Raw genomic sequence first — 20,534 nt, forward strand, 5'->3', positions numbered from 1 at the left:
GTACCACGGTTATGCTAAAGTGGCACCACAACAGCTCTGCAGCTGTAGTGTACACATACCCTTGAAAAGATCGATTAACTACATCAAGGGAAAAAACGCTTCTGTGCATGTTGGAAGACTCTACATTACAATATTACAGAAGCATGGTGCAGGGCTATAGTGGATCCACTTTAGAATAGACATATCTACTGTGCTCAAGGGTCTGAAAAATCCACACTCCTGAATACTGTATCTATGCCAACCTAACCCCCAGTGTAGACACAGCCAGGTTGAGGGAAGAATGCTTCGGTTGACCTAGCTACGGCTTCTTGGGGAGGTGGAGTTCTTACAGTGACGGACCAATCCGTTCCATTGTTGTGCTGCTGTAGTTCCCACATGGCCGTGACTCAATTCCCCTAACCCAAGGGTTCATTGCACCGCGACCCCCATCTGACAACAAAAATTACTTCACAACCCCAGGATGGGGGACCGAAGCCTGAGCCTGCCCAAGCCCCACTGCCTCGGGGTAGGGTGGTGGGGGTGGTGGGGCACAAAGCCTGAGCCTCACTGCTCTGGGCAGGGGTGCTAATGCTGAAGCTCAAGGGCTTCAGTCCCAGTCAGGGGGCCTGCAACCTGAGCCCCGCTGCCCAACGCTGAAGCCCTCTGGCTTTGTCCCTGGGCAGTGGGGCTCAGGCTTTGTCCCTGGGTCCCAGCAAATCTTAAACAAGTCCTGGTGACCCCATTCAAAGGTGGTCACGACCCACAGTTTGAGAACCACTGCCTCCTACATACTAACCCACTGACACTGCTGAAATAATAAAGACTCCTCTCCTTCCCTCCCAAAATTAAATAAAACTATTAGAAAGGGAGTGGGGTACACAGTTTAAGACTAGAGCACCCACCATTCACCTCCCGCTCTTCAATCCCCACAAGGCTTGCTGCCAAGTTTCTCTCCAGGGAGCCCAATGGCAGAAGATGGCCAGCAGCGGTAGCATCTCTCCATTATTGCTCTGAGCATAGGTAGTGCTGTGCTCTCAGTCCCATCCTCTGCTGATAGCAAGGACCACCTTGGAGCCGGGGCCCTTCCAAATAAAACTGGAAACGCACCAGCTCAGCAGGGCTATGAGAAACGATGATAAATCGCACTACTGTCGCTTTACACCCTCACACGCACAGGTGCAAGGCAAAGGGAACATTAGTCACTAGCCCAGCACTGCAGCCCCCAGTTCCCGTCTCAGCCTGCTCGGGGGTACCAGCACAAGCACCCCCCTCCCGTCAGCCCTCGTGATACATCACCAGGTGTTTCAGCTTGGGCGGGGGTGGGGGGTTCTGCGGCAGATAACACCTCCCCAGACCCACCCCGACCGGGGCGCTGCCCATCAAATACAGCGGGGGCTCCAAGAGTTGGTTTTGCTGTTTGTGCGGCACACGCTGTCACAAGGGGGGGGGGCTCTGGAAAATGGCCCCACAATGGTACCTAGTTTATGGGCAGCCCCATAGCCGCGGCTCCTGCGGAGAGTCCGAGCGGGAGATACCTCAAGCCCCGCGCGCGCCTCCGCAAATTCGAGAAGGCTGGCACGGTGCTAACCCCTCAGGCTGCCCCCTGGCCCCGCCTCCCCTCACGCGCGACGTTTAAAGAGCAGCCCGAGGGGCTCGGCCCGGCCGCACGCGGGGGGGCGGGGCTGCAGAAGGGAGATGGTGCCCCGCCCTGCATCTCACAGTGACACACGCGCTCAACTGCTCAGCAATATGGCGCGCGTGCGCACTCCATCGGCCCCCCTCAGTGCGCGAGCCAGAAGCAGTTGGTTCCACCGCGCGTGCGCCAACGCCCTCCGCCCATCGTGCTTTGCGAAGCTGTCATGGCGGCTCCCTGAGGCCGGTCGCGGCACATGGGTTGGGAGCTCGGTGGCGGCGGTCAGTGAGGGAGTAGCACCTCAGTCTGGCTGGTGGGGGGCCGTAGAGTGAGCGCGAGGCGGCGGCGGCAGCAGCAGCAGCAGCAGGCGTGGAGGATGTGGGCGCTGGAGTGGGCGCTCCTGAGGGGCTTCCCCAGCGCCGCGGAGTCCCGGCGGGGGAAGCAGAGCGAGTTGACCGCGGCAGGTGAGAGGCCGGGCCGGGGTCCCCGAGGCTGGGGCTAAGCGGGGCCGGTGGGACGTGCAGATGGTGCCGCCTGTTGGGGATGTTGTGACTGCCCAGCTCTGCGGAGTGAACCCGGTCCCAGGCGCTGCAGGGGCCCCGCACCGCTCACCGGGCCGCCTTAGCGCGCCGTGCAGGAGACCGGGGGTCGTTACTTGTAACAACTCAACACACACTTGAGCAGGGCGTTACCGGCCCTGCTGCTGGTGGTGGGGAATGGCACCTTGTTGCCCTCGAACAGACGGGTCAGGTAACGTCGCTTCACAGGGTCTGTCTCCTGCCGAACGGGGCGCGCTCAACTCGGGTTCCAGCGGCTGTGAAGATACAGCAGCGTTGGTTGGCAGCTGTAGTTAAGCCTATAGGGCTGCGTCTGCACGGCAAAGTGAAAGTATGATTGTAGCATGGGCAGACATACTTGTGTTAGCCTTAATTTAACTAGCATGGGTACCAATAGGAGTGTAGACATGGTGGCACAGACTAGCAACTGGAGTATGTTCCCAGGGACCCTGGAGGGCTTGTATGCTGGTTGCTAGCTCGGGTTGAAGCCTGTACTGGTATGGCTTTGCTGCTGTTGTTATCTGTGGTAGTAGACTGGAGCTAGCATGAATATGTCTGTTTCTGCTACAATCACACCTTCACTTTGCACTATAGATGCCCCCTAGAAGGAGTTTGTGGTTGAACTTGAACTGCTAACTGGAGTTAACAAACTGAGTTGCTGTGTCTTCACTGCTATTTTAACCCAAATATGGTAGCTTGAGTTAGAGCACTTATTTTTTTGCTATGTTGACCTACCCAAAATGACATAATTTAGCTTGTGCCAACCAGGGCTGACTGTACTTGATGCTACAATTACTACTAAGACAAAGAGTATGTCTACGTTACAATTAAACACCATTGGCTGGCCTGTCTCAGCTGCCGGGTTCGCAGGGCTCGGCCTGCAGAGCTATAAAGCTGCATCATAGACAGCCTGGCTCAGTCTGGAGCCTTGGCTTTGAGATGCTCCTGAGCCCGCTGCAGTTTCATAGCTTTTCAGCCCTAGCCTTGCAAGTCCAACTCAGCTGACACGGGCCAGCCAGGCATGTTTAATTGCAGTGTAGAGGTACTCAGCCATTGAGGATATCGGGGATGTACTGATTATTGTTTAACTACACTAAAAATTCTTGGTTTGACTTTAACATGACAAGTTACTGGCATTGGCAAATTGGTAATAACATGAAACTCCTTTTTATTGTAGGGAAGGAGAGCAAAACATTGATACCTGCTAGTTATTCCATATTTTTCAGTCATGTAACTAATTATAATGAAAGGTACTTTTCTTGGGAGGGTCTGATGAGGCTGTAAGTGGCCCATTTTTCTTCTAACACACTCAGTAGCTTTTTAAATGCAATCTTTCATTCTTTGTGAGGAGACTCTTCTGTATTTCAAGCACAAACAAGCATTTGCCCTCTCAAGCCAGGCATCCACCTATTGAAATACTTAAGTGTCAGTGGGGAGAGAGACTTTTGAGCTTTGACTAAGCAGGTGGTGGATTTTGAAAGAGAATGGCACAGGTCCAGATGGCCCTTGTCTGTTTTACTCAAAGAATGCTCTTATACCAATTCCATCACAGTAATATCCAAGCACCTTCCAGTTTTTTATTCAGTGATGTGACCAACATCTGTCATGTGATTTCTCTATTATCTTCTCCCCGGTGAGAGAATTGTGTGTGCAGGGTAATGCTGCTATGTGTGTTTTGTAGAGACAACAATGTTGAAGTGCACCTTGTACGTGGAACAGAAGGTGGGAAGGTTTGTAATGGTACTTACTTCCTGTGGGAGTTCATTTCTTAACTTCAAACTAACCATTGAGAAAGCTCTGTCTGTTGCACATTTGTGCTTCACCCTTACTGTAGAGAGTCCTGTTGTGTTTCAGGAGTGGAGTTATCAACCATGGTCTTCACCCTGAAGCTTTATGTGATCTTTTAGATATGCTGGGTCCAGTCCATTGACCACCTTGAAGATAAGGTCCAAGATCTTGAACTTGATTTGTTATTATATAATAAGTCAGTTTATAGAATGAAGGAGAGGTTTGATGTTTTCACAGTAGTATCTTATGTTGTTGAAACGGATGTATCCAAGGTGGGTTTCTTCACTGTTGGTCACACTATCACATGCCTTCCCTGAACAAGGGATAGGCTGTTCTGGTGAGTGGCAGCAGTTGCTCACGACCCTTTCATCAGCCAGGAAGAGCATGGGTCAAATTCACAAGTCTTGGGTCAAGACTGAATACTTACAGAGGTCCAGTGCTTCTTGAGGATTGAATGTACTGACCTGCAGGAAAACACGCATGCTATTTGCTGTCCATCATAAAGGAAATAGACTCATGCTGTTTGAGAAGCCTTCCTAAATGTGTGTGAACTTTTCAGCAATGTAGGATGATAGTTTTTTGCAGCGCTTCACTGGGAATAGTTAGGCCTAGCCTGAGCATTTCTGAAAATCCCATTCTGTGTGCAAACTTCTTGATGATAAGTGGTAAAGTTACCATGGTAAATAGTTTCCTTATCTATATAAGAATTTATCTTGCTCATTCCTTGTGAATATCTTTGGTAGCTACAGGAAGGGGTGTGTGACATAGGCTATGTTAGATGGAAACTTATTCTTTGAACTCCTTTTATAAGAGTGTGTTGAACTAATCCTTTCTCTTTCCTCGTCAGAAAATTGTCTCATGATCTCTGAAAAGGTCTTCTAGCCTGTGATACAGAGCTAGTGTCTCAGTGAGTTACCTATGGCATTTAAGACGTTTTTGCATTACAAGTGCTGGTTTCACTTAAAACCATTACAATCTTTCTATTTAGTTTTAACGTGTACATTCTGTACATGTAAAATATTTTCAGGTCTTTTGCCTGAAACTTGAGGTTTCCTTAGTGGTATTGAAAAATATGATTGTTTATGCTTGAACTCCATAGAGCAATTCATATTTTCATTGGGAAAAGGTAGCACTGATTTGTAAAATTCAGCTTGAACATTAAGCTCTCGGCCTGCTGGGGGTGTTCTGTTTGAAGAAGGTGTATTTGCATTTGATGTCAGGTGAATAGAGATTCTTTTTTCCTACGATGAGTGGGGAATGTTTAAAGTTTTGGTTTGGATCGGTCTTATGTGCCTTAAAACATCTGTTGTTTTATATCTTGCGGTCATCGCACTCTGATTTTTATTTGTTTTAATTCCAGGAAGTGAATCCTTACTGCAGTTGCATTTCGAAGGGAACTATGAGGCCATTTTATTAAGTGAAGTGATCCAGGATGTTTTCACTACACTCACGATGACAGAGGAGAAGATTGACACCTACTTGGAGAAGCTGATAGTAGCGTACCTGGACTGTTCTGCTGCAGATGCTGATAACATGGAAAGGTGGAAATCATTGATTTATTATATGTGAGGCTTGAAGAGGCTGTTAGTTTTATTAGAGATCATTTTATCTTCTATAAACGTTGACAGTATGGGACCTCTAAAACTTTTGTTCCAGGAGAACAAATCTCAGAAATAAAACTCAAGAAATCTATTTAGAAACAGAAAAATCAATAATGAATTAATTTCTTTCACTATATTATATTTCAACATAGTGGGTTCAGGTGTTTTTTTTTTTTGAAGTCACATACATTGTTAGCAGTGTTTTTATCCGAAGCTACTGGAATCAAGAAGTTAATCAGTTTTAAATTAATCTCACCTTTCCTCTGCATCCACAAACAATTGATCATTGTTTGTAATTCTGTAAACATCAGATTACGTATATGTCAATAATTAAAGTTCCACAAAACATGACATAACATAATGTTTACATTATGCAGTGTGAGTCACATTGTGAAAATATCTTTATCCTTTTAAAATTACAGAACTTAACTGAAGGACTATTTCCTATGAGTAAGAACTATTTTCTCCTCCTGACTTTCTATAAAGCATTTGCAGCATTGCCACTGTACAATACATTCAAGTCCTCTTTCTAACACTAGATGTTAATATGTCTGGATTTAATGTTTGCAATTTGTCACATAAATAATATATAGTTTAAGGATTCCTAATTGAATGGAGTTCTGGAAGTGGTTTTTTGTTGTTAGTTTTAGTTTTAGTTTGATTTTTTTTTTAGAGAAAGTGGTAGCAAGGAGAACAGACCCAGCCCAGTTGGTGTGGTGGGGAGTAGGGGCAGGGTAGGAACCATCTATATTTATAAGGTGTACAATAGAGAAGGTTAAGATTTTGTCATTGTTATTTTTAGTAAAAATCACGGACAGGTCATGGGCAATAAACAAAAATGCATGTAAGCCCATGACCTGTCTGTGACTTCTATTAAAAGTAATGGGGGGGGAATGCGGGTATGAGAGCCCAAGCCCCACTATGGGTAGGGCCCTACCAAATCCATGGTCATGGAAAAGATGTCATGGACCATGAAATCTGATCACACCCCACCCCCACCCCCTGTGAAATCTGGTCTTGTGTGCTTTTACCCTATACTATACAGATTTCACAGGGGAGACCAGCGATTCTCAAATTGGGTGTCAGAAGGTTATTTTAGGGGAGTTGCGGCATTGCCATCCTTACTTCTGCATTGCCTTCAGAGCTCGGCGGCCAGAGAGCGGTAACAGTTGGCCAGGCGCCCAGCTCTGAAGGCAGCGCCCAGCCAGCAACGATGCAGAAGTAAGGGTGGCAATACCACACCATGCCACCCTTACTTCTGTGTTGCTGTCTTCGGAGCTGGTCAGCCGGAGAGTGTCACCTGCTGACTAGGGCCCCGCTCGGCAGGCAGCAGCGCAGAAGTAAGGGTAGCCGTACCGTAACCTCCCCTACAATAACCTTGAGACCCACCCACCACTCCTTTTTGGGTCAGGACCCCTACAATTACAATACCATAAAATTTCAGGTTTAAAAAACGATATGTTTATCTGTAGAGGTGGGGAGAGCAGCATTCTTTGTAAAGGACTTTATAGTCTATCAAGTGGAAGAGGTCAGGAAGTAGAATATGCAGAGAGATATTCCGAGCTATAAGAGTACAAATATAGTGCAGTGTGCTACTGGTCTCTGGATCAGAACAGTTTTAACAGTGACTGACTTTTTCTGAAATTAAATACTGGCTGAAAATCATATAGGGATATAGTCTGGAGAAAATCTCAATATTGTAAACTGTTTCTTGGAACATCTTGTTCAGAGTATACAAAGAAGAAAGACCCCACTCTATCAGGGATTGAAAAATGTACCCAGTACGTACCAGCCCAAGACATAATCCTAATCCCCAAGATGAAATACACCCTCTCTAGCCTAGTGTGGTGCACTTTAAAGAAATGAATCTTTTGAACAGTTGAAGTTTAACTGTTCAAGATATTATCATCTGATAATAAATAGTACTCAACATTGATGCATCTTGTTGATTTAAATTAAGCCCTCAAATGATAATGTGCCCCACACCCCAATGAATTTACAGTGGACTCCACCTCTTTACAGGGTTTCATTGCTTCTCTTGCTGTACTCCTGATGTGCAGAAGGTCTTCTGTCTCTCAACTGCTCTTTCTTCTGTACCTCAGTCTTTGGTATGCCTTACTCCTCTTGTCCTACTTAAAGGAGCAGTAGCTCACAAGTTTCTGCTCTTTTTTTCCCCCCTCACCACCCACTTCTCATTTTGTGAAGAGCAGCCCTAGGCCTGTTCCACTCCCTGTCCCCTATCTTCCCTGCAAAAATAAAGTAGCTCAATCCACTCTGCTTCTTCCCGCTCTCAAAAATAACTTCTATTTATTTATTTATTTAGAGATTTGTGCCTCTGCTCCTTTCTTCTCCTTGAGAGAGAGATGGTGACTCACTGGCTCCATTCAGCCCACATGCCCAGGCAAAATAAATAAAATCTTCTCATTCATCATTTGTAGTATTTGTAAAATAAATGAGTCTAGAGTGATCTGGTGATACTCTCCCTCCTTCTGATAAATGTAGTAAGTGAATATTATTAGTTTCATACTTACTGAACTACACTGGAAAATTAACACTCTTACTCTCCTTGTTAAAAACAGTCACCAGTGAATTATGATGGTCCATTTAGGTGAGTCAGCTATCAAATGGTAACACATTTTGCTGCCAGAAGGGAGATATATTTATGGGCTTCGATCCTGAGTCAGTTGTAACCTGGAAAGTTTAGGAGACTGGGTACGTGTTACCTGCAGAGAAGGAGCAACATTTGTAGCTCAGAAGTTTGATTCAATTCAGAGTAACATTGGTGACTTCTGAAGGAACCACATTTAGCCTATCTCTGCCTGCAGGTCACCTTGACGTGTGATTTTTGGAGAGTGGAAGGAAATAATGTTTGTGTGATATAGGGAGAGAGAGGGAATGGACTATCCCAAGGGAATCCCAAAAGGGCTCAATGACCTCTTTGGGAAAAGAATAAGTCTCATTTGCTCCTTTTCTTTTTGGTATCCATGTTTGTTTTTTGTATGTCACCTTGTTGCTGTCTCCTTGGTCTTGAAGTATAGTATGTTCATGGATCCAACATGTTAAGAAAGCAAGCCATGGAAGACAGAAAAGAATCCAAAAGTTGAATGAAAGCTTAAACCACAAGAAACCTCATCATGAGCACCCCGATTGTTGACTTGTTTTTCATCCAATGCTCTATTTATGTGCTCTAACAATATATAAATTGGTCAGTTCTTTTTCTAAACAAAATCACCAATTATACATACACTTTTGCTTAGGTATATTATAAAGCTTGATAGCATATGTTCCCTTATTCGTTTGTATTGTCATGCAAGCCCAGGTCATAGATTAGGACTCCATTGTGCTAGATGCTGTACAAACACAAAACAAGAACAGTACCTGCCCCAAAGAGCTTACAATCTAAATACAAGACAAGAGACGGCAGATTTTTACAGACAGATGATGGAGCGCAAGGAAACAATGGGACAATATTGGTCGGCTCAATAGGCAGTGATCTCTGCGTACCAGCAGCCTAACCATTGTCAAGTTTTTTGTAGGCATCACAGCAAAAGTTGTTTTTTTTGTTTGGTTGGTTGGTTTTGGTTTTTTTAATGAGGGATTTGAAGAAGGATAACGATAAGGTAGTTTTGTAGATGTCTCTGCTCCTCCTAAGTGTGAGGTACAGCATGGAAGAAATCAGGAAGGTGCTTGTTTAAAAATTTAACAAGCGAGCAATAGACAGTGCAATTATTGTCTGACTGGTGATGGGAGTCAACAGTTTCTTGGAGGACCGATTGCTGTGGGACATAGTGAGAACCAATTCAAGGTTGGATGGTGTTCATGGAGCAGCTGGAGATGGTAGAGTGCCACTTCTGGGCCCAAGAAACCAGCACTGACTGGTGTTACTGCACCATAATGCAGGTTTTGGATGATGAGGAGTAGCTGCAGAACTTTCAGATGCGCAAAGCCAAATTCATAGATCTGTGCATGGAGTTTACCTCAGCCCTCCAGCACAGGGGCACCAACGTGAGAGCTGCACTGACAATGGAGAAGCAAGTTGTGATTGCACTGTAGAAGCTTGTGATGCCAGATTGATTTCTGACTGACTGGTAATAATTTGGAGTCAGGAAATCCACCATGGCAGTTGGCATGCAAGTGTGCAGGGCTGTTAATCGCCTCCTAATACACAAGACTGTGACTCTGGGAAATGTGCAGGACCTAGTGGATAGTTTTGCAGTAATGGGGTTCCCAAACTGCGGTGTGGCAATAAATGGCATGCATATCCCTATTTTATCACCAGACCACCTTGCCACAGAGTACATAAATAGAAAGAGCTAATTTTCTATGGTAATGCAAGTGTTAATAGATTACGGGGGACACTTTACCAACATCAATGTGGACTGATCAGGGAAGGTGCATCAGACACACATCTTTAAGAACACAAGACTGTTCAGAAAGCTGCAAGCAGAGACTTTCTTTCCCAACCAGCAGATTATAATTGGTAATGTTGAAATGTGGCTATTGCTTTACATGTAGGAATATAATATTGTCAGTGCACCTATTAATTTTGTTTGAGACTGATTTCATTAGTTGTGTGACACTGTGCAGTAACAGGTAATTAGTTCCTTTCAGAACTGCTGAGCACTTGGCCACATATGTTGTGAACTAATGAAGATGAATTATGTTCTAAATAATAGAATTTTATTCTGTAACAAAATCAGTGCAAACCCGCACCAGTAATTTTAAAACATTAAAAACGTAAGTTTTGTTCTGTGAATGTATTAAAAGGAAAGAACATTCATGTCCATTTCAGCTATGTATACACCAACCCTGGCTTTCACAGGTTAGTGTATGTGAAGCTGTGATTGTCTTTAATGTCCCTCAGCATAGAGTGGTAGGGATACTGCTGTGACCTCCAATGCCACATGGAATGTTGAGGTGGGATATTGTGTTCTCAATGGGCTGTGAGGGAGGCGAGCCTGAGATTGATTGATTGAACTTACAGGTCCACCAGAGTCTGCAGCATCTGTGTTTGCTGCTTGAGAAGCCCCGTTATGTCCTCGTGCATCTCCCTCTCCCTTTCCTTCTGGGACTTCTGGGCCTTTTTCCTCTCCACTCTTTCCTTCTCCAGGCTGTCTGCAATATTCACACTCCAGGCCCTGTGTTCACAGTCCAATGTAGCACTGGCTCACAGGCTCTTATTGAACACGTCATCCCGAGTCCTCTTCTTTCGCCTCCCTTATTTGGCATAGGCATTCTGAGGGTGTGGAGGGGGAGACCCTGAAGTCCACGATGGCAGGAGCTGCAGATAAAATACACAGAGGTACCATTGTAAGTGTATTTACTGCAGAAAGAGAAATGTAATATGCTAAACTCTCTCTGCTGCTCCGTTCAAGTTTTAAGCATTACCCTCTCACTCCTGCTTGGGATTCCTTGTGCAGTGCAGTCACAGCAACAGCCACCAGGAGTATGGCCTGCAGGTGGTTAAGAAAACGAGGAGGGAATTGCTCAGTTATATAGGAAAATGCCACTGAATATTGGCACCGTTTTCCGCAGGCAGGGGTGATTTTTGCTGATATCTCACTCCTGAGAGTAACGGGGCGCAAGCATAGTTACTACTGGCGTCCCAAAGTCACCCCAGCCCATATGCTGCTAGTCTGTGTACTGCAATGGTGCCTGCCGAAGTTATCGCTGAGCAGCATGGGAAAGTGTCCTACTGCGGAGGACAAAATAAGGCAGCCCTCTCTAGAAACCTTTTGCAGAGGATTGCAGGGTACTTCCCTGAAAGGGTCATAAAGATCTCTTGGAAGGATTCAAGGGCTATCCCTGTGTACATAAACAAATTTCTCTGCATGGACCCTCACACTGAACTCTGTAGAGGAATGAAAAGCAGATAGCAACTCTGCCTCTCTTGGTTGTACCACTTCCTCTTCTAGCACGAGTAAATTAATGAAAAGTCAAAAGATGTTTCCTGCTATTTTGAGAGTGCCACTCCTGTCATTGAAAATTTATCTACACGCTTACCCTGCATTGGGCTTGGCTGTGTTGCACTAGCTGAACTGAAGTGGAGGCAAAAACAGGTCCTGGCTTGCTGCGCAACTGAGTCCCTAGGTCACCTGTTCCCCCATACTCCTCCTTCTCGTTCCTCTTCCACCTCCTCCTTCTTGCTGTTCACAGCAGGGGCCTGTGACTTGGGCTTCTTGGAGGTATCCATGGTGTGTGTGTGGGGTGAGTGTCTCCACTGAATATGGCATGCAGCTCATTGTAAAAGCAACAAGCCTGTGGCTCAGCACCAAATTAACTGCTAGCCTGCCTGGCATTCTTGTATGCCTGCCGTAACTCCTTGGCTTTCACAGAGCACTGCTGCTGGTCCCTGTTGTACCCCTTCTACTGCATCCTCCAAGGAATCTGTTCATAGATGTTGACATTTCTAAGGCTGATTCAGAGCTGTACTTGCACAGCCACTTCTCCCTGCAGGCCCAGGAGATGCAAAAATCTGTCTCCCCCAGGCAGGAGTGCATTAGGAGCATGTAGCTGGCATGGTCAGCTGGCCAGCTGCATTCAACAACGGAGAGCTGCTAAATGCACTTGTCAAGTGGGGCAATCTGGAATAGGCATTTCAAAAACTTGTGTGATTTTAAAGGTCAGGAGTGACGACTGTGGTCTACATGACCCCTTGGCAGTGGAGTACAGAATGGTGACCAGAGTGGTCAGCATTGGACATTATGAGACAGCTTCTGGAGAATAGTTAGGGTCGACGTAAGTAACATGGTGTCTGCACTCATGCTGCTTTGACCTAAGTACATTGGCCATGGCTCTGTGTCACTGAAGGAGGTGGTGTTCCTGTGTTGGCATAATGGGGCTCATACATCAATGGGAAATACATTTAAGTGTAGACACAGGCACAACTAGGCCAACATAACTTTGTGGTGAATGGCCATACTGGATCACACCCAAGGTCTATGTAATTTAGTTTTCTGTCTGTCTGGCAAGTACCAAATGCTACAGAGGAAGGTGTAAGACTCCTATACTATGTAGATGTGGATTAATCTGCTCCCCACAGTAGGCCTTACCCTGATCTCTAATAGTTAGCGATTAAGCAATGAAGCACGAGACTTAATATTGCTTCTAAAATACTTGTTAATTATGACAACTCTGAATGTTCTTGATATCCATATAATATCCATACTCTCATTATTTCCCCCCCATAGCTCTACCGTCTTGGATACTGAATTTCTTCATCTTTGTTTTTCTTTCAGTAAGAAATAGCAAATTTTAAGGCTGCAAGGGTGTTTTAATTGGTATGAGACTAAATCTGTTCTATGATGTTTTTTGATGAAAAATATCATCAGTTAATTTCTTTGATTATCTGTCTTGCAGACAAAGGTTGATATTTCTGCTTGGCGTGGGCAGTTTGCAGCTCTTTGTTCAGAGCAATTGGACTGGACCTCCTGTTCACTTACAGCCTCAGGACTTTTTGCCATCTTCATTGTTACACCAGTTCTGTGAGGTACGCTTACATTTTAAAAAACTGTATTTTGGTTAATTACTGTCACTTCTATTCACTGATAGCACATGTCTCCTGTAACAATCATACACAGGTGTCCTAAACAAATGCAGGCAATGTGAATTAATAGAAATTTACTATCTGTAAATTCTGTTGCTGCAGCTAGGGTGACTGTGAGTGTCATGGGGTTTTCTCATTTCCCTGCATGAGCCTCTTCCAAGTACAATCTTAAGAGAGTATTTTAGAGTGGACACTTCAGTGTCTGGCAAACATAAGGTACAGAAATGTTGCATTCAAAGAACCTATGGCAACTTATGTCTTGCAAACTCCTGAGAAGCAGACTTAAGTGGTTCTGAGATTGTGGCTTTCTGCAAAGATCTGATATATATACAAAGCATTCCTATTTTCTGTATTAAAACATTCTTAACCTTGTTAACTCCCAGGTAATCCCAGCGATTCTACACAAGCACATATTTTAATGGGCTTCCATGGCCACACATTCGACTAAGGCACTGGATTCAAAAGTGCAGTCATAAACTTTGGGAAGGGGGTAATGTCACATTTGTAAAGCCTTTTGAGCACCTTCAAAGCTGCCATCTGGTGTTCTCACATGGAATAGCATGAGATTTCTCCTCCCCAATTCATAATATTCTATTCCAAACATCTCAACCTGGTCAGACTGCAGAACGAAATGTTACCTTTAAAAAAAAAAAAAAAAAAAAAATCAGTTTCAACAGAACAGCCAGAGGCAGTGTCTAGGGCAGGAGTGACCAAACTTACTGACCCTCCGAGGCACATAGTATAATCTTCAGAAGTTCTCAGGACTTCAGCCCGCCTGGACTCGGAGCTTCAGCCCCACTCCTGCTGAAGCCCCAAGCCCCGACAGACATCTCCTGCGGGGCTGAAGCCCCAAGATTCCCTTGCTCTAGTCTGGTAGGTGGAAGATGGGGGCTCTGTGAGCCATATTTTAAGTGCAAAAGAGCCACATGCAGCTCACGAGCTGCGTTTGGCCACCCCTGGTCTACGGCATCTCTCTAATTTATTTGGGATATGGCAGAGGCTTTAATTGCAATATAGTATATTCATAATTACTGTGAGAGTATTTAGCCTACAATGTTTTGATCCAGTTAAAATGATTAACAAAGAAGCTGTTTCTCAAGGACTGTCAACAAGGTTGTGCAACAGAAGGGAAACTGAAGGCTTGATGTTCCCAAAACATGCTGAGCATCTATAGCTGAGGTGGATTTCAGTGGGAGTTTTGGATGCTCAGCACCTTTTCAGGATCAAATCCTTAATAAATAGGGTTAGCATTAAGCATTTTCATATTACTGAGACAAACAATACTCCTACAAGATAGCAAAGGGATTTTTAAAGTTAGAACTGGTGGATAATTCTATTTACTTTGGAATCTTTTTCTTCATATACAACAAAGTAATAACTTTTTGAAGTATTATGTTTTAGAGGTATGTAGTTAGACTGAAGTGTAATTGCCACTTTCTCACCAAGACTTCTCTATATCTCTCTTCCTGTACTAATAGAAGTTAGTGTCTACAAAGATCTACTTATAGGAATACAATAGCTGATGCCTTTAGTTAAATCGTGGACAAATAAAATATACATCATCATAGTTTTTTGCTGCTCTTGCAGCAGCTGATGTAACCATTGCTTAAAACAGATCAGGGAGCTGCTTTGTTTGCACCACTTAGTGATATCAGTTCTTGCATGGAGAAAACAGAACTTTGGACAAGAATAGTTGAATCATAGCTAGTGTAATTGTAGACACTTTTCTTAGTGTCACCTTAGAGACTAACAAATTTATTAGAGCATAAGCTTTCGTGGACTACAGCCCACTTCTTCGGATGCATATAGAATGGAACATATATTGAGGAGATATATATACACACATACAGAGAGCATGAACAGGTGGGAGTTGTCTTACCAACTCTGAGAGGCCAATTAAGTAAGAGAAAAAAAACTTTTGAAGTGATAATCAAGCTAGCCCAGTACAGACAGGTTGATAAGAAGTGTGAGAATACTTACAAGGGGAGATAGATTCAATGTTTGTAATGGCTCAGCCATTCCCAGTCCTTATTCAATCCTTTGTTGATTGTGTCTAGTTTGCATATCAATTCCAGCTCAGCAGTCTCTCGTTGGAGTCTGTTTTTGAAGACAGACACATGCCTAGAATCCCGACCAGGGGTATTCTATTTGCTACCCAAGATCCATAAACCTGGATATCCTGGACGCCCCATCATCCTTTCAGTAACTGAGAGGGTTAGCAGAGTTTTTACCTTAGTAGCACAATATTATATCTGCTTGTGCCTTTGTCGCAACTGCGCGTTAGGCATTAGTTGCTATTTTGTAAGTTACGTTTAGCAACTTGTTGAGACATTAAGGAACTAAAACTGGACATCATGGTTAGTGTGTACACTCAGGCAGCCACAACCATACAAGAATAACATTAAGAGTAAGACATGTGGCCTGAAAGTACTGATAAATGTACTTAAGCGAGTGTTTTTCAAACTGTGGGTCGCGACCCAGTACTGGGTCACAGCATGTAAGACACTGGGTTGCCTTGCTCTGGTTAGCACTGCTGACCGGGATGTTAAAAGTCCCGTCAGCGGTGCTGCCCAGCTAAGGCAGGCTAGTGCCTACCTTTTCCGACACTGCGCTGTGCCCCGGAAGTGGCCAGCAGCGGGTCCGGCTTCTAGGCTGGGGGACCACGGGGCTCCGCCTGCAGCCTCCATCCCGAGCACCAGCTCTGCACTCCCATTGGCTGGGAATCGGCCAACGAGAACGGGGGGCGGGTGGTGCCTGCGGGTGAGAGTTAGGCGAAGCCACTTGCGCGCCTCCGCCTAGGAGCTGGATCTGTTGCTGGCCGCTTCTGGGGAGCAGCGCGGTCCACAGTGCCAGGACAGGCAGGAAGCCTGCCTCTGCACCCCGGCTGCGCCGCTGACTGGGAGTTACCCGAGGTAAGTCTGCACCCCAATCCCCAGCCCTGACTCCACCCCAAACCCCTATCCTTGGTCCCACCCCACAGCCTGCACCCTCAGCCCAGAGCCCTGACCCCCTCCCGCACCCCAACCCCCTGCCCCAGCCCTGAGCCCAAACCCAGAGCCTCCCCTGCACTCCAAACCTGTCATCCCTGGCCCCAGCCCAGAGCCCTGATCCCCTCCAGCACCCCAACTCCCGGCCCCAGCCCTGAGCCCAAACCCGGAGCCCGTCTCACACCCCAAACTCCTCATTCCCAGCTCTATTGGGTTGCAGGCATCAACAATTTTCTTCAACTGGGTTCCCAGAAAAAAAGTTTGAAAATCACTGTACTAAGCTACTTATTTGAGAAAATAATGAAACACAACAAATAGCAAGATTTGATTGAATTTAAAACATGGTATACCTGCATTGAGAGCCTCCTGGAATAAAACTGAATTAAGCTTATCTTTTGAAGGAATGATCTCTGCTTCTGAAAAATCCTCACTGTTACCGGTGGTTTTAATTAGACTTAATTGAAACTCTGATATTAGTGGGTTGAGTGATTTATCAAATTGGACTCTTCACCACCACAAGGTCCATTTCTATTTAAGTATTCTCTGCTAATTTTACATCCATACCTGACTTGCTTTGGATAGAGAATTATATTATGAAAAAGATTAAAGCAATATAAATGACTGTGATTAAAAACTACGGTATCAAGGAGATGATTTAATGAGCATGATGAAAATAGAATATTAGAAAAATATACATACAAGATTTTGTGTAATTTAAAAAAATCATTCTTTACTTCATGTTCTGCTGGGAAGCTAATTACATTTGAGTGGTGTTAGCCTGTCATAGTGTACTCTGCAGGAATATATTTCTAAGTATATTTAAATTCAGGTATGGCATTTTTATATTAAAAGCAGACCTATTATTTTGGAGTATGTTAAAGGTGACCTGACCTCCCCCCCCCACCCCCAAATTTAGTGTGTTTGGGGTTTTTTAGTTTGCTGGTCTCCAATATATAAAGAGAGCCTGAAATTTCCTGATTGTATTTAACATTAGAAGTTCAGATCTTGTTTGGGGTTCAAGAGTCCACAGTGAAATTAGGAGGATTATGACACTGGAAGCTGAGGACATGAAACCTCATTGAGAGAGGAAAGGATGTTCAAAGTATTTAAAACTAATTTATTTTGACATTTCTGCCATTTGTAAGATAGACTTTTTTAGGCTGCCTTTATACATCAAAAAGAAGCAAAGAAGGCACAAACTCCTTTTTTTTTTTTTTATCTTTGTAGCTTCAGTAAACTTGATTTGATACCCTTAGAATTTATATTAAGCTATGTCTACACTACGAAATTAGGTCACATTTATAGAAGCCAGTTTTATAGAAATCGGTTTTATACAGTCGACTGTGTTTGTCCCCACATAAAATGCTCTAAGTGCATTAAGTCGGCGGACCGCGTCCACAGTACCAAGGCTAGCGTCGACTTCCGGAGCATTGCACTGTGGGTAGCTATCCATAGTTCCCGCAGTCTCCGCCGCCCATTGGAATTCTGGGTTGAGATCCCAATGCCTGATGATGCAAAAACAGTGTCGCGGGGAGTTCTGGGTACATGTCAGGCCCCTCCCCCTCCGTCAGAGCAAAGGCAGACAATCGATTTGCGCCTTTTTACCTGGGTTACCTGCGCAGACAACATACCACGGCAAGCATGGAGCGCGCTCAGCTCAGCTCACCGTCACCCTATGTCATCTAGATGTGGTACTGCATTGCTACACAGCAGCAGCTAATTGCCATTTGGCAGTAGACGGTGCAGTACGACTGGTAGCAGTCATCGGCTATCTGGGTGCTGGCAGACGTGGGGCTGCATTGCTATACAGCAGCAGCTCCTTGCCTTTTGGCAGTAGATGGTGTATTACGACTGGTATCCTTCGTTGTCGTATTCCTCAGTGAGTTCGGTCAGAGGCACCTGGGCAGAGGCACCTGTCTGCAAGCTGACGCCACCTATCCTCTTCAGCCCGCCACTTGCTCTCTTCAGCCCGCGATTCAGCCCGCCACCTCTCCTCTCGTTCATATTGTGCTTTTTTGCACTCTGACATTGACTGCCTCCATGCATTCTGCTGTGCTCTGTCAGCGTGGGAGAACATCTGGAGCTTCGAGAACATATCATCTCGAGTCCGCCGTTTTCTCCTTCTAATCTTCACTAACCTCTGTGAAGGAGAAACATTTGCAACTGGTGAAGGAGAAGGGAGAGGTGGTTAAAAAAGACACATTTTAGAGAACAATGGGTACACTCTTTCACGTTAAATGTACTGTTCACATTACACAGCACATGTGCTTCCGTTACAAGGTCGCATTTTTCCTCTTATATTGAGGGCCTGCCGGTTTGGTGTGAGAGATCACTCACGCAGTGCCAGGCAACAGAATTCGGCTTGCAGGCAGCCATGGTAAGCCACAGTCTTTTGGCTTTTTTAACCTTCATAACATGTGGGAATGGTTTCAAACAGCAGCGCCCTCATTTCCCATACTAAGCACCCATTGGGTTGGCCATTTAAAATGGGTTTGCAATGTAAAAGGAGGGGCTGCGGTTTCCGGGTTAACATGCAGCACAAACCCAACTACGCCCCCCCCCCCCCAATTCTCTGGGATGATCACTTCACCCCCCCCCCCCCACGTGGCTAACAGCGGGGAACATTTCTGTTCAGCCGAGCAGGAAGGGGCACCTCTGAATCACCCCATTTCAACCAGGTGACCGTGAATGATATCACTCTCCTGAGGATAACAAAGAGAGATAAGGAATGGATGTTGTCTGCATGCCAGCAAACACCGGGACCATACGCTGCCATGCTTTGTTATGCAATGATTCCAGATTACGTGCTACTGGCGTGGCGTGGTAAAGTGTCCTACCCTGGCGGACGCGATAAGGCAGTCCTCCCCAGAAACCTTTTACAAAGGCTTTGGGAGTACATGAAGGAGAGCTTTCTGGAGATGTCCCTGGAGGATTTGCGCTCCATCCCCATACACATTAACAGACTTTTCCAGTAGCTGTACTGGCCGCGATTGCCAGGGCAAATTAATCATTAAACACGCTTGCTTTTAAACCATGTGTAATATTTAGAAAGGTACACTCACCAGAGGTCCCTTCTGTGCCTTCAGGGTCTGTGAGCACGCCTTGGGTGAGTTTGGGGGTTACTGGTTCCAGGTCCAGGGTGATAAACATAGCCTGGCTGTTGGGGAAACCGGTTTCTCCACTTCCTTGCTGTGAGCTATCTTCATTGTCTTCATCCTCATCTTCCTCGTACCCCGAACCCACTTCCCTGTTGCGTGATTCTCCATTGATGGAGTCAAAGCACAGGGTTGGGGTAGTGGTGGCTGCACCCCCTAGCATGGCATGCAGCTCCGTGTAGAAGCGGCATGTTTGCGGCTCTGCCCCGGACCTTCCGTTTGCCTCTCTGGCTTTGTGGTAGGCTTGTCTTAGCTCCTTAATTTTCACTCGGCACTGCTGTGCGTCCCTGTTATGGCCTCTGTCCTTCATGGCCTTTGAGACTTTTTCTAATATTTTGCCATTTCGTTTACTGCTACGGAGTTCAGCTAGCACTGATTCGTCTCCCCATAGGGCGAGCAGATCCCATACCTCCCGTTCTGTCCATGCTGGAGCTCTTTTGCGATCCTGGGACTCCATCATGGTTACCTGTGCTGATGAGCTCTGCGTGGTCACCTGTGCTCTCTAAGCTGGGCAAACAGGAAATGAAATTCAAAAGTTCGCGGGTCTTTTCCTGTCTACCTGGTCAGTGCATCTGAGTTGAGTGCTGTCCAGAGCGGTCACAATGAAGCACTGTGGGATAGCTCCTGGAGGCCAATAACATCGAATTCCGTCAACACTACCCCAAATCCGACCTGCAAAGGCCGATTTCAGCGCTAATCCCCTCGTCGGAGGTGGAGTAAAGAAACTGGTTTAAAGGGCCCTTTAAGTCAAAAAAAAGGGCTTCGTTGTGTGGACGTGTCCAGGCTTAATTCAATTTAACGGTGCTAAATTCGACCTAAACTCGTAGTGTAGACCAGGCCTAAGAGTTAATATATATGGGCACTATTGTGTAAGCTGGATTTTAACAACTGATTTAGCACATCCAGCAGCAACTAATATTGATTTGCCTTTGTCCACTTCTTAGAGTACCGTATATACTCAATCATAAGCCAGTTCGTTTATAAGCCGACCCCTCCAAGATGGATAAGTAAAAATGGAAAATTTTTAACCTGTTCATAAGCTGACCCTATAATTCAGGGGTCAGCAAACTTTGGCTCGCGGGCCATCCAGATCAGCCGCTGGTGGCTGAGATGGTTTGTTTACCTCGAGCGTCCGCAGGCACGGAGGTAAACCTAAGTAAACAAAGTGTCTCGGCGTGCGAGCTGCTTACCCTGACGGGCCAGGACAGCAACTGATGGGGAAATTTTTTTGGGGGGGAGAAGCTGGGAGTCAGGGAGTAACCCCTGTGACCACCCCCCACATGACCCC

At 45.5% G+C, this 20,534-nt stretch overlaps 1 protein-coding gene and 1 long non-coding RNA gene across 11 annotated transcripts in view; one reads left to right on the forward strand and one right to left on the reverse strand.

The window, feature by feature from the left end:
- The window catches only part of LOC112060477 (uncharacterized), a 49,558-nt gene extending 47,965 nt beyond the window's left edge, over positions 1-1,593 (reverse strand). For both annotated transcript variants that reach the window (XR_010599805.1, XR_002889764.3), the window contains exon 1: positions 1,457-1,593. This is a non-coding gene — a long non-coding RNA (uncharacterized LOC112060477). The remainder of the gene's footprint in view (positions 1-1,456) is intronic.
- Positions 1,594-1,809: 216 nt separating this feature from the next.
- TTC27 (tetratricopeptide repeat domain 27) overlaps positions 1,810-20,534 on the forward strand; it is a 172,748-nt gene continuing 154,023 nt past the window's right edge. For 5 of the 9 annotated variants that reach the window (XM_005296272.5, XM_042848434.2, XM_065589209.1 and 2 more), the window contains exons 1-3: positions 1,847-2,076; positions 5,318-5,522; positions 12,918-13,047. In XM_005296272.5, the coding sequence (XP_005296329.2) occupies positions 1,989-2,076; positions 5,318-5,522; positions 12,918-13,047 (423 nt within the window). In that variant the 5' untranslated portion in view covers positions 1,847-1,988. Of the gene's footprint in view, positions 2,077-5,317; positions 5,523-12,917; positions 13,048-20,534 lie in introns of all 9 variants that reach the window. The other 4 variants (XM_065589208.1, XM_065589207.1, XM_005296273.5 and 1 more) reach the window with 3 other exon arrangements.

Source organism: Chrysemys picta, chromosome 3 (genome assembly GCF_011386835.1).
Source record: "Chrysemys picta bellii isolate R12L10 chromosome 3, ASM1138683v2, whole genome shotgun sequence".
Lineage (NCBI taxonomy): Eukaryota > Metazoa > Chordata > Testudines > Emydidae > Chrysemys > Chrysemys picta.